The sequence below is a fragment of the Apis dorsata genome, unplaced genomic scaffold, assembly GCF_000469605.1.
Source record: "Apis dorsata unplaced genomic scaffold, Apis dorsata 1.3 scaffold_486, whole genome shotgun sequence".
NCBI lineage: Eukaryota > Metazoa > Arthropoda > Insecta > Hymenoptera > Apidae > Apis > Apis dorsata.
In genome coordinates, this window is record NW_006263721.1 from 775002 (window position 1) to 787412 (window position 12411).

At 23.9% G+C, this 12411-nt stretch overlaps 3 protein-coding genes across 6 annotated transcripts in view; 2 read left to right on the plus strand and 1 right to left on the minus strand.

Annotated features, from left to right (window-relative positions):
• Positions 1-480: 480 nt before the first annotated feature.
• On the plus strand, positions 481-4105 carry LOC102673526 (protein arginine N-methyltransferase 5). 3 transcript variants are annotated; one of them, XM_006620166.2, is made up of 12 exons: positions 481-587; positions 1236-1356; positions 1436-1554; positions 1616-1839; positions 1910-2089; positions 2168-2377; positions 2455-2663; positions 2783-2905; positions 2980-3155; positions 3250-3453; positions 3544-3725; positions 3791-4105. In XM_006620166.2, exons 2-12 carry the CDS (start codon positions 1268-1270, stop codon positions 3941-3943), a joined length of 1869 nt encoding a protein of 622 aa, XP_006620229.1. In that variant the 5' UTR covers positions 481-587; positions 1236-1267; the 3' UTR covers positions 3944-4105. The 3 variants fall into 3 exon arrangements, with proteins under 3 accessions (XP_006620229.1, XP_006620227.1, XP_006620228.1); XM_006620164.2 differs by lacking the exon at positions 481-587 and adding an exon at positions 839-988; XM_006620165.2 differs by lacking the exon at positions 481-587 and adding an exon at positions 1138-1166.
• Positions 4106-5369: 1264 nt separating this feature from the next.
• On the plus strand, positions 5370-6717 carry LOC102673821 (glycine cleavage system H protein, mitochondrial). 2 transcript variants are annotated; one of them, XM_031512621.1, is made up of 4 exons: positions 5370-5799; positions 6013-6156; positions 6232-6489; positions 6530-6717. In XM_031512621.1, exons 1-3 carry the CDS (start codon positions 5655-5657, stop codon positions 6459-6461), a joined length of 519 nt encoding a protein of 172 aa, XP_031368481.1. In that variant the 5' UTR covers positions 5370-5654; the 3' UTR covers positions 6462-6489; positions 6530-6717. The 2 variants fall into 2 exon arrangements, with proteins under 2 accessions (XP_031368481.1, XP_006620230.1); XM_006620167.2 differs by having other exon boundaries at positions 6232-6482; positions 6527-6717.
• A 2555-nt stretch (positions 6718-9272) lies between these two features.
• Positions 9273-12411, minus strand: part of LOC102677762 (nuclear hormone receptor FTZ-F1-like) — a 17190-nt gene continuing 14051 nt past the window's right edge. Inside the window, exons 3-6 of the mRNA XM_006620198.2 lie at positions 12095-12403; positions 10430-10688; positions 10212-10312; positions 9273-10113 (exon numbers count right to left, since the gene is read on the minus strand). Coding sequence (XP_006620261.1) covers positions 9967-10113; positions 10212-10312; positions 10430-10688; positions 12095-12403 — 816 coding nt within the window. The 3' untranslated portion in view covers positions 9273-9966. The remainder of the gene's footprint in view (positions 10114-10211; positions 10313-10429; positions 10689-12094; positions 12404-12411) is intronic.

The following is a 12411-nucleotide window of genomic DNA, read 5'->3' on the forward strand; positions in this document are numbered from 1 at the left end:
ATATAAAAATATAATATATTTAAGAAATATTTTATTATTTTATTATACAATTTTGTGTTTCTAAATTATTTATTTTTAAATAAAAAATCAGAGATATTTCTGAAAAAATATCTATTTCAGAAATGAGAAGTTAAATAATTTGTAATGAATTAAGTATTCGATTTTTCATATAGAAAATAAAAATTTATAATTACATGTATAATGTTTTAGCTAAAAACAAAAATAAATATTATGCATATAAAACAAAAATTAATTATTTAAAATTTATTTGACTGATATTTTACATATCAAAGGAGGCATTCTCACAATGTGACTATTTGTTAATTTTTTAAAAAAACATTTATTATCGTACAAATTTTTGCTAATTTTAGACTTTTGAATAATTTAAATTGTATTTACAATTTTTAATATATAATTTCTATTACGAATTGATTAGAAAAATAAACATTTACATACCACAAAACCAACAACTTCGATCACAGCACAAGAAAAGGAGGCAAAATGGAAAGCTCAAGGAAATGGAGTCATGAAGCGTCTAGCATGGACTAGAGCATTAAAAGCTGCGTTTAAAATGGTCGATGTCAAAAGTAACTACTATTTCTGATTGGTTAATATCATAATTTAATAAATTGTATAAAAAATTATTTTTTTTCATTTACGTAATATGATATATAAAATAGGAAAGAAATTATAATCTCATAATAAAAAAAATATATTACATATTATATTGACATTAAATTAATAAATTATACAAATATATACACATAAGAACTAATAACTTTAAGTATTTGAAGCATTTTTCTTTCTTTTAAATTCAAATATAATTAAATAATTTAAATAAATTTTATATATTTAAGTTTAAATTATATCTATGTTTTTTACAAAATTTTTATTATTTAAAATCGATATAAATTTATTTGCATTTAATAATTTCTATTTCTGATATTTTTTGCTAGTATTATAGCTAACAGTGTTACACGTGCAATTGGTGTGTATACGATTTTTAATTTTTTGATTATGTATAGTAACTGAATATATATAAATTAAAATTTTTAATTATTATTAATCAATTATTCTTTTATTCAATTATTTATATTTTAGTATAATAAATATAATTTATAAATTATTATATGTCATGTCATATTTTTCTTTGTTGAATAATACCGGTAATACCCGGTGTTTGTAAAACAATACTATAAATTTTATTAAATATTGTATTTGTAATATATTTTTAGGATTCATCTTTTACATTTAATGATAAAGCATAATGTCAAGTCAAAGACCAGTTTCTTGTGGTCTTGACTTTTGTGCAGCACCAGATTTAAGTAATTGTCTTTTCACAGCAAATTCATCCAAGTAAATAATAAATTATGATTTATATTTTATTTATTATATTCTCCAATTTATTATTAATATTATTATTATTAATTTTCAGATATGAGTTTATATGTGTTCCACTTGTTCATCCATTATTTAAGAGAGAATTTGTTTCTGGAAATGCAAAAAATCGTACTGGTCCATTTACCAGACCAGACATAGTCTTATGTAGTTCTGGTAAGCATATTGAAAAATAAAAAAAATTTTAATAAAATTAATATTCTTACTTATTTTATAGATTGGAATACTTTAATCATTGGTAAATTATCACCATATATTAAAGTTGATTCAAAAAATCCTAGTTTAAAAAAAAACAGCGAAGAAACTTTAAAACAAGAATTAACTTTGGCAAGTCATTTAGGTCTTGTAGGAGTTACTTTTAAATTAACAAACGGAATAAAAGAAAATGCAAATCTTAGTAGAATTATCTGTGATAAGCTTTCAAGCACATGTAGTTTACAGGTATATTAATTTAATAATTTATATTATATAATTCATCATATGCTTGTAACATCTATTCATTTTATTACAGGTTTGGGTACAAATACCTATGGAAAATCCAATTAAACAAGCTTATTCTTACAGAGAAAAAGAATGTAGTATGGTAGAAAGTCCATGGGAATGGTGGAATGCCTTTAGAGTAGTTTGCGATTATAATAGAAAATTAGGTGTTGCATTAATTGTAAGTCATGATCTTCCTGATCAAGAAGAAGTATGTAAAAATTATTTTTTTGTATATATATTATTAATAATTAAAATATAAATGTAACAAAGTTGATATAATTGCAAGATTGATAGGTGGTTAGGTGAACCAGTTAAGTGTTTAATTTTTCCCACAACATTATTTATTACAAATAAGAAAGGATATCCTGTATTGAGTAAGGCACATCAAGCATTAGTCAAGAAATTTTCTTTGTTGGAAGTACAATTTATACTTACAGGACAGAATCGGTATCAAAATATTACTTATTATCATAATTATTTAGAATATTTATGGAAGGTAAAATTTTTTATATTTTTGATTTTAATTTTCTGATAGTACAAATATTTCTATTTAAATTTAATAATTTTTTATAGGATTGTGAGTCAAATGGACTAATTGAAAGATATACTCGGGGCTATGAAGATTATTTGCAATGTCCTTTGCAACCACTTATGGATAATCTTGAATCTCAAACATATGAAGTATTTGAAAAAGATCCTGTTAAATATACAAAATATCAAACTGCTATTTTTCAAGCAATTTCTGCCATTGTAGACAAAATAGAAGACAAACATAGAGAAATGTATTAAGTATATCATTATAGTTATAATTATAATTAATAACATAACTATATTTCTATAATTATAATTAATTAAATTAAAGAATGAATTATTAAAACCAAAATTCTATTTTAATGTTTAGTATAATAATGGTAGTTGGAGCTGGAAGAGGACCTCTTGTTCGTGCATCTTTAAATGCGGGAGAAAGAGCAAAACAACCGGTTAAAATATATGCTGTGGAAAAAAATCCTAATGCAGTATTAACGTAAGATTTAATAATCATATATTTTTCTATACATTAAACAGAAAAATGTAATTTAAAATTTATTATATATGTAGTTTACAAGCATTAGAAAAAGATCTTTGGGAAAATAAAGTAACAGTTGTATCTTGTGATATGAGAGAATGGAACCCTCCTGAAAATGCTGATATCATGGTATCAGAATTACTTGGTTCTTTTGGCGATAATGAACTTTCTCCAGAATGTTTAGATGGAATTCAAAAGTTTTTGAAAGGTTTATTATTATTATTATTATTATTATTATTATTAAATAATTATTAATAATTGTTATTATTTTTCATTTTTCATTTTTATATTTATTCTTACAGTTGATGGAATATGTATACCAACTTCATACACATCATATATTGCACCAGTACAATCATCTAAATTATATAATGAAGTAAGACAATGCAGAGATAAAGATAAACATTCTTTGGCTCATTTCGAGACCTCATATGTAGTTCATCTTCAAAATAAATACGACATAGCAAAACCGCAACCATTATTTACATTTAATCATCCAAATAACGGTTAGTAAATAATTATTAATATTATTTTTATTAATAATATTAATAATAATTAGTAAACCAATTATTTTTCAAATATTTTTATATTTTCAGCAAGTGTTATCGATAATTCAAGATATGATACAAAAATATTTAAAGTACAGCAAAATTCTGTATTACATGGCTTTTCTGGATATTTTGATACTGTTTTATTCAATAATATCACTCTGAGTATAGAACCTAGCACACATAGTCCTGGAATGTTCAGTTGGTTTCCTATTTTTTTTCCAATTAGGGTAAGATAAGTTTATATCGTTGTATCATTAAAAAAAGAAATATAAAATACAATTTATTGCTATAGGAACCAATACAATTAAAAGCCGGGGACCAAATAGTTGTTCATTTCTGGCGTTTATGTAATTCTAAAAATGTTTGGTATGAATGGTGCATTACCGAACCTATTCCAGGACCTATACATAATCCTGGTGGCCGTTCTTATACTATAGGTTTATGATTTAATTTTAATTTATACGATTAACATATTTAAAAAAAGTCTAATATCTTTCTAATAATTCATGATAGACTTGTAATACAAATATTCTTTATTACACTTTTTTTTAATAAAAGAGATTCAAATAATAAATTTTTAAATAAATATTGTTTATTTTTAAATAAATTTTGTTTTTTTGCTAAAAAGCTAATGTAATATTTTTTTAATTTAAATAATTATAGTAAATCCTATTTAAAAACTCTTTAAATTATTGTACTCTTATTGTATTAGAGAATTTACTTTTTTAGAAATCAAATATATACAAATTTAATATTGTATTGAAATATATTAAAAAAATATAACTTAAAACGCATCAAAATTTAATATTAAAAAAATATTAAAAGATATTAAAAAAAAATTTTCAAAAAAAAGCAGAAAAAAATTACAATAAATGTTCTTAAAATAATATTTAACATTCTTATTGTGACAGAGTCATATTACAATAATTTTTTATTAAAATAATTCTTATTATATTAATTATTATATTAATAATTATAATCTTATTTTCTGTTACATTAATAACATTGAAATTGAAATGATATATTATACGTTGAATATTAAAATGATAAAAAAAAAAAATCTGAAATTTCAAAAAATTTATAAGAAAATATATTGAAACCAATAATCTAAAAGGCAATATATAATTTCGCGTTCCATTATTCCAATTCCGTGATATTAGAATTTAAAATGAAAAAGGAAAATTGAATTTTAAAAAGTATATTCAAATGCAAAATTATATATAATAATTTTAATTAATTTATTTAGTTAAGTCCAATTCTGCATTTAAAATTTGAAAAAATATTAATATGTTCTTTTGTACTGTAATCTATTCTATATCTTATTTATGATTTCATTTTATAATTGAACTTATTTGTACTTATTGTCTAGGTACAGCTATCATGGAAGTCACTGTTATTGCACAAACTTGATAACATAAATTATATTATCTGCTGAATATGTTTCTATTGATCTTTTAACCTCACGTGATCATACTTATAACTTCAACATTTTTTATATATTTTTTTTTCATATGAATAAAAATACTTTATTTTTATTATCAAAATTAATAAATCGGAATTTTTCTATTTAAATAAAATTTATATTTATATTAACTAGTTATTTTTGTATATATTATGTAATTTTTTTTTAATTTTTTAATAAAAATTATGCAATACTTTTAAAATTTTTTTAAAAACTTTTCCTAAATAATTTAGATTAATTTAAACTAATTTCTCTTTTAATCTTTTATATTTTATAATCTCTTTTTATATAGATAATACAATTATTTATTCTTAGAAAATACAAAATTTATTCTTATACATATTATTTACATTGATACATTATTTATTAAATTGATTATCAAATTAAAATTAACAATTATAAAATATAAAATATATCTATATATTTTTATATCACTATATTCAATTCGTAACAGTTCGAATTATATGATGATGAAATGTATATTCTACGATAAGAATTATTGATAAAATAATATATGCTATTTCATAGAAATATTTTAATTCATTTAAATCACGCGTTTCGTTTATATGAAGCTCTACCAAGAAACTTTTCGTACTTACTTATATTAGTCGAGATTGAAACGTTCAAGTGCACGATAAAAATTTATTAAGGTTAAACTCTTCGATTGTTTTAAAATTAAAAAATATAACTCGATATGGCAAAAGTAATAGCACAAATGACAAAATATACTGTGAGAACATTTCCACGTATTTCGAGAAAAAGCTTATTTAATATTTCTGCTATAAAAATATCGTTACATGTTTCACGTTCCATCACTAGTACCCGTTGTTTAAATATCAGTAAGTTTAAAATATTTCTTTCAAACATTTGATAAAATGTATTTTATAATATTGATTATTATATTATATTATATTTTTAATATTTATAAACAAAATCTTAATATGTTTATTAATATTATATATAATTAACTTAAAATCATATTGAAATATTTTTAATTTGTAATAAAATATTATTAATATTTTATATTAAATTATTATAAACAAAATTTATAGAAAGATTATACACAGAAAAACACGAGTGGATAACAATTAATGGTAATATAGGTATAATTGGAATATCCAATTATGCACAAGAAGCATTGGGAGATGTTGTTTATGCTCAGCTTCCAGATATTGGATCTGAAATAAAAAAAGAAGGTCAGAAAATTCTAAAAATGTTTTTTAAAGTAAAAATTAAACTCAAATGTCTAATAAAAATTAATTTGTTTACAGCTGAATGTGGAGCTTTAGAATCAGTGAAAGCTGCTTCTGAATTATTTAGTCCTGTAAGTGGAAAGGTAGTAGAAAAGAATGAAGCAGTTGAAAAAACACCTAGTTTAATTAATACTTCTTGTTATGAAAAAGGATGGTTATTTAAAGTAGAATTAAGTAAACCTGACGAACTAAAAAGTCTGATGAATGAAGAAGCATATAATCTATATTTAAAATCTGATCCATCATGAATATAATATATTTTCTATATGAAAATATATTTATAATTATAAATATATTTATATAATATATTTTCTACATGAAAATAATTAGTAATGATTTAATTTTTATCATTTTCAATTGTTTATCATTAATGAAAAAAGTGTGAACATTCTTATTTATTTTAAATCTTATAATAATCATGCATGATGTTTTAGTAGTTTAACGTTATATTAGTCAAATGTGAAATAAGTACAATTTACAGTTGTTTAATTAAGTAAAAAAAAATAGTGCCTTTATAAATTATATTATTATAACAATTCAATATATTGTACTTCTGATTTTGTATCCTCAAATATAAAAAAATAATTTGTTTTAAATTTTGTTTTATATTGTAATAAGGCACAATTTTATATATAAGATTAGGCAATATGATTAATAAATTTAATATAAAAATGTAAACATTATGAATTAAAAATATGAAGATGTGTGCAGTAGTTAGCTGATGTCTTTATTAACCACTGTGCATTTTCTTATGTTGTTATCATATTTGTACAAAGCAAACAAATGTTTTAATATACATGTTATTCGGTATACGAATGACACCATTGTTACAAATTATAATAAACTTTGTGTTGTACATAAACGCATTTAAATTATAATAACTTGTATGTATAAAGAAATAATTGAATGTTTTGAAATACTATTTGTAAATTTTTGAAAATTGTCTGCTTAATAATTTATAGTACCATCCTTTACCCTCCTTTCAAAAACTATTGTACATTTTGTGGTCATTGCACATATTTTTATATAATAATACCAAAAACAGGAGTGCGATAAGGGAAATATTTTCATTTAATAGGAGTTCAATTAGTATAATATATAAAAATAGCGCTGTCAATCCTAAAAAGGAACAGTTATCAGTTAATAATAAAGATATATTTACAATTAATCATTTCTTTTCTACATAATTTACAATTGCCAACTCCTAATGGCAGTGTTAACAACGCATAATAGTTCATCATTTAATGTTAATTCCAATTATTTGTTGGATCAAAAAATCACATCGATATTAAATTAGATCGTTCGCCAATTATAATTGGTAACTGTACATATTTAACACAATTCTTATAACACCATTATTATTATGTATATTTCTTAATTACAATTATTAATAAACACTTTATAACAGAATCGAGCGGACGATTAAATAGGATGGATACATACAAAGTTCATCGTTTAGAGACATATATTTAGAAGAGACAATTTTCATTTTCGTTTTTTGAAATATTTTGTTTACGATTTCTGTAAGTTGTTCCAAAATTATCAGACCGACACGTTCTACAAGAAGTCTTGAATAAAGATTTGAATGAAAATGTAATAAATAAAATATTAATTGATTTTACCCAAACAAGAACACAACATAAATAGGAATTTTAAAGACTTCATTGATAATTATTAAATTTCGATCGCATATATCATATAGAAATATAATCTAATTTGGAATAAACACAATAATAATTAAAATAGTTAATATGAAAATATAATGGGTACAATACTTGAATGGAACCTTTATATTATGTCCATGTACGCATATTATAGAAATTGTAGAGTTTAAGTCTACATAGGTAACATTCATATATTTCATTTAATTTGCTATCTGGGTGTCTATTCTGAGGTATGTGGTTTACTAAAAATGTAAAGGTGTAAGACTTAATACAGTTATAAAGAGGTAGACATTTATATGCGAGTTAAATAAAATTAATCCATTAAAAAATGAATAATAATATAAAGTATCTTTTCAATTGATCAATCAATTAAAAGAACCAGACGATTTGAAAATTTGGGAACATGTCAATATATGATTTGTATTTATATCGAAGATTTCAAAAATTTTACCATGGACATAAATCTTTACTCACACGATAAGTACATGCAAGCTTTCGAAAATATATATATATATATATATATTTATATATATATCTTTCACGGTAGTAATACTCGCAGCTACTCCTCCTGATTTGATTCAACACTCGATTCTTAATCTAATGTGGCATCGAGTTTTTTTTTTACATACATCAACAAATTATTTAAATCTATACTTAATATCTTATATCGAAGTCGGTGGAAAAGTGAAAGTAGTAAAATAGCATTTTTCCCAGGTACTTCTTTGATAGAGGATATAAACAGTAGGAGTTGCAAAGGGTGGTACTACCAGCCTACCAGTACGAGCAAAGATTTCTGTTCCTGTTGTCACACTTGAGCCTCGAATCTAGCACGTGTAATTACCGATGGCTTAGATACCACAGGCGTCGAAAAGACAACCTTCACAGCACTGAAAAGTTTCTGACTATTGACTAAACAATAATAATCTATTAGTGAAAAATTACTACGTTCGATCACTATCTTAACATTCAGTAAATATTTCTATTTAACAACTGCGATAAGACAATATTGATCTTATGTACTTAATATTAATCGCTAGATAATGTAGGACCACATAAACCTTGCTCCAATGATTCTTTTATTTCTTAAACAGAATCTTTATTACGATACAATATACAATAATAAAATATCGCAATCTGTGGTTATTTTTTTCCGCCACCTATTTGAAAAATAATAAAAAGAAATACATGAATAAAAATCTAAATTAGTGAAGACATTAAGTAGCTAATGATTTTTTTTCTCAATAAGCAACAGAAATATATTTATTTCATTAAACTATACACAAAAATATTATAATTACATATTTAACATGATTCACTTTACAACATAATTGGAATGTGTTAACTAGTATTTACAATATAATAGCCCTGCCGTGTGCAAGTGTGACAAAATGCAGATTTTTTTATAGGAAGTTCTAAGGATGCCCAGGTGGCCGTGCGACATATATATATGTATATATGTTATATATAAGTATATCACATGAAATTTTACTGTCATTCAAGTATGCCCATTGAATCCCTTGCAGAAGCACGATTGACTGGAGAGTCGACAATTTTTTTCGTTCGTTACCATTAGGATTATCTTTTTGTTAAAATGAGAGCAAGGCTTCAGTGGTATGTGCTTAAAAATAATCGCATCTAGTATTAGAAAAATAGCTTTACTTATTTAGACAAAAATTGCCTGCCCTTTAACCAATATTTTGTTAACCACCCTTTGTACTGTTTTCAAGGCATCTTGCTTACTGTTTCCCTGCGCTTGTACCCACCAACAGGGGTAATAATTCTTCATGGATACATCTCTAAAACTTCAACATCAAATATAGAAAATATATGTCATTATGTTTATATATTTAGATACATTTTATAATACATATATTATGTATATATGTAAATTATGTACGTCTATACTTGATTCGTTTGCATAGGTATTTTTTGAACCAGAGCTCCTTAACTTGGTCCAACACCTAAGCATTAGTATATTAGCTCTTAATAGGTACTTGAGGTCCACATTGACAATAAGGAGCTCTATCTTGATTTTTGAGATATAGCAATAGACTAATTCATGGCAAAAATGCCAAATGAATTTATCGTTTCATTTTCTTTTAGCATGAAGCATTTCCATAAGAAGAGTTTGAGTTGGTGCTCCACCGCTACAATGTTTTTGATAAAGATGATCTTCTCCCCTGCTCGCTACCACGTGGATTCCTGGTAATACTGCTAGCAGCTTGTTAAATTTATCCTATTATATAAAATTTAATTTATATATGTGTTAAAATGTACAAAATTTTATGAAAAATTTAAAAAAAAAAAAAATACTAATGAATAAGGTCAACATACCGGTATAGAAGGATAACACGTCAATGTATAATCCAAAAGAGCTTGTTGAACTTGTTCGTGACCTTCTTGTACATGTTTCTTGTTAACTAATCCACGAACTTCTGTATATTTAAAAAATAATGAATCAATCAACTTTATATATCAATGATAATTTGATACATAAATATATTGATATATAGAGATTTAAAAGTAAGGAAAATTGAAAAAAAAAAGCATACCATGATTGAGCAGCATCAAGAATTTCATGCATATATAGTCCGAAAGATCGAATTTGAGTTCCTGAAGTTTGGACGATAAATCATTGAAAAGATCTGCCAAAGAAGGAACCCCGAGTAGGCCGAGACAAAGGAGATCAAACTTTTGACCATTATGAAGCGTAGTCTCATCAGGTAGATTATTGTGTAACCTTTGATGAAGATGATCGAGCACCAACATATCTGACCAGGAGTGCTGTAGCAACTTCATTTGGTCATCAACCTGTCCAAAAAAATATTATAAATTATAAAAACATATAGAACATATATATTAAATTAAAATGGAAGAATTTTATTATTTTTCAAAAAAATTCAATTATTATCAAATAGATTTTCATTTATAGCATGGAAACATTTTGAAAACAAATTAATAAAATTGATAAATTAAAAAAAAAAATGACAAATTTGAATGTTAAAAATAACAATGAAAAAAGCATAATTACTTATGAAAAAAAATCATTTTAATTTGTATAAGATACAATTTAATAAAAAATAAAATATTGATATATTGCTCCATATTGTTTGTAAACTATAAAAGCAAAAAGTATAGATGAAATTATGATAATACTTTTTATAAAATTTATAAGTAAAAATATAATAAAAACTATATAATCAGTTAAATAAATAATTTATAATTAACATGGGCCTGCTTTAGGATAACCGCCATAACCCAGAAACGTATCTTGCTATGACCTAGATATGAGGCGATGCTTGAAATCATTCAGTGATTGTGCAATGCTGTTGGTTACCTCACATCCCCGTTCATACCACCAACAAGCCAGCGCGGAGTTATTTATCGGTAAGAACTAACTTCTCTTGAAAAATATTTTCATCGATGGTTAAAATCAATTTTGATAAGCTATATAATATACATGTTTAATATATATAGCACTAATTTATGTATGGCACTAAAATCAGTTGATCTAAAAAATAGTCGATACACAAAAAAATAATCGATAATATTTAATTCGATAACCAAATACATAGTTGACAAGTACCATAAAATAATGCATAATCAAAAAATAAATGATATGTGTACAGATCAAAAGATTGCATCGCTAATCCTGCTATAAGTTTTGTTATAATAAATAAAATTATATAAATATGTAATAAATGTAAAAAAAAATAAGAAACATTATAATTTATGATTAATTTATAATTTATTAATATATAATATGTAAGAAAAAAATTCAAGAATTTAATTTTGATATAAATTTACAAACATTACTTACAAGATTACCGATCAATGACCATAGCGACACGCATGATTTCTAAAGATTTAAATTATTGGTTTCATCAAAATATGATTTTTTTCAATTCATTTTTTCATAATTTTATATATCAATTTAATCTTTTAAGAATCTAATATACGTTTTATAAACAAATTTCTTTGTTATTTTTAATAATTTTCATTTATAATCTTTTCTATAATAAATTTGAAGAGGACAAAGTTTGTTGTTTAAAGTTTACGACAAGATTAAATGAAATATATGTATTTTCTTCTCTATTATAAAATGATTTTTATGACGTTTAAATAAATTCAGATCTATATTATACGATACAATATCATATATATAATATATTTAAAAACGATAAATATAATATATTTAAAAAAATATTGACACAAACCTTGAGATCCTTGAAGAATACAGAATTCCTTGCCCAATCCACCTGAGAGAACAAATTTTGATCGAGCACTTTGCACATTAATTCGAACAAGTCCACTTCACACTGATTGTACGTTTGATTTTGTAATAATCCAAAAAGCGATGCCTGCCACTCGCGATCGTCGACTGTTTGCACAAAGTCTCTTATCATCGGACTAGTTTTCAACGTGGCGGTAGAGGGTGCGGAACCAGTGGCTCCATGAGATTGTGTGGACTGTTCGCCGAAGTTGAAGGCCTTCGGACTCGGGGTGGTGGAATTGGCAGCCCAGAGTTTACTAT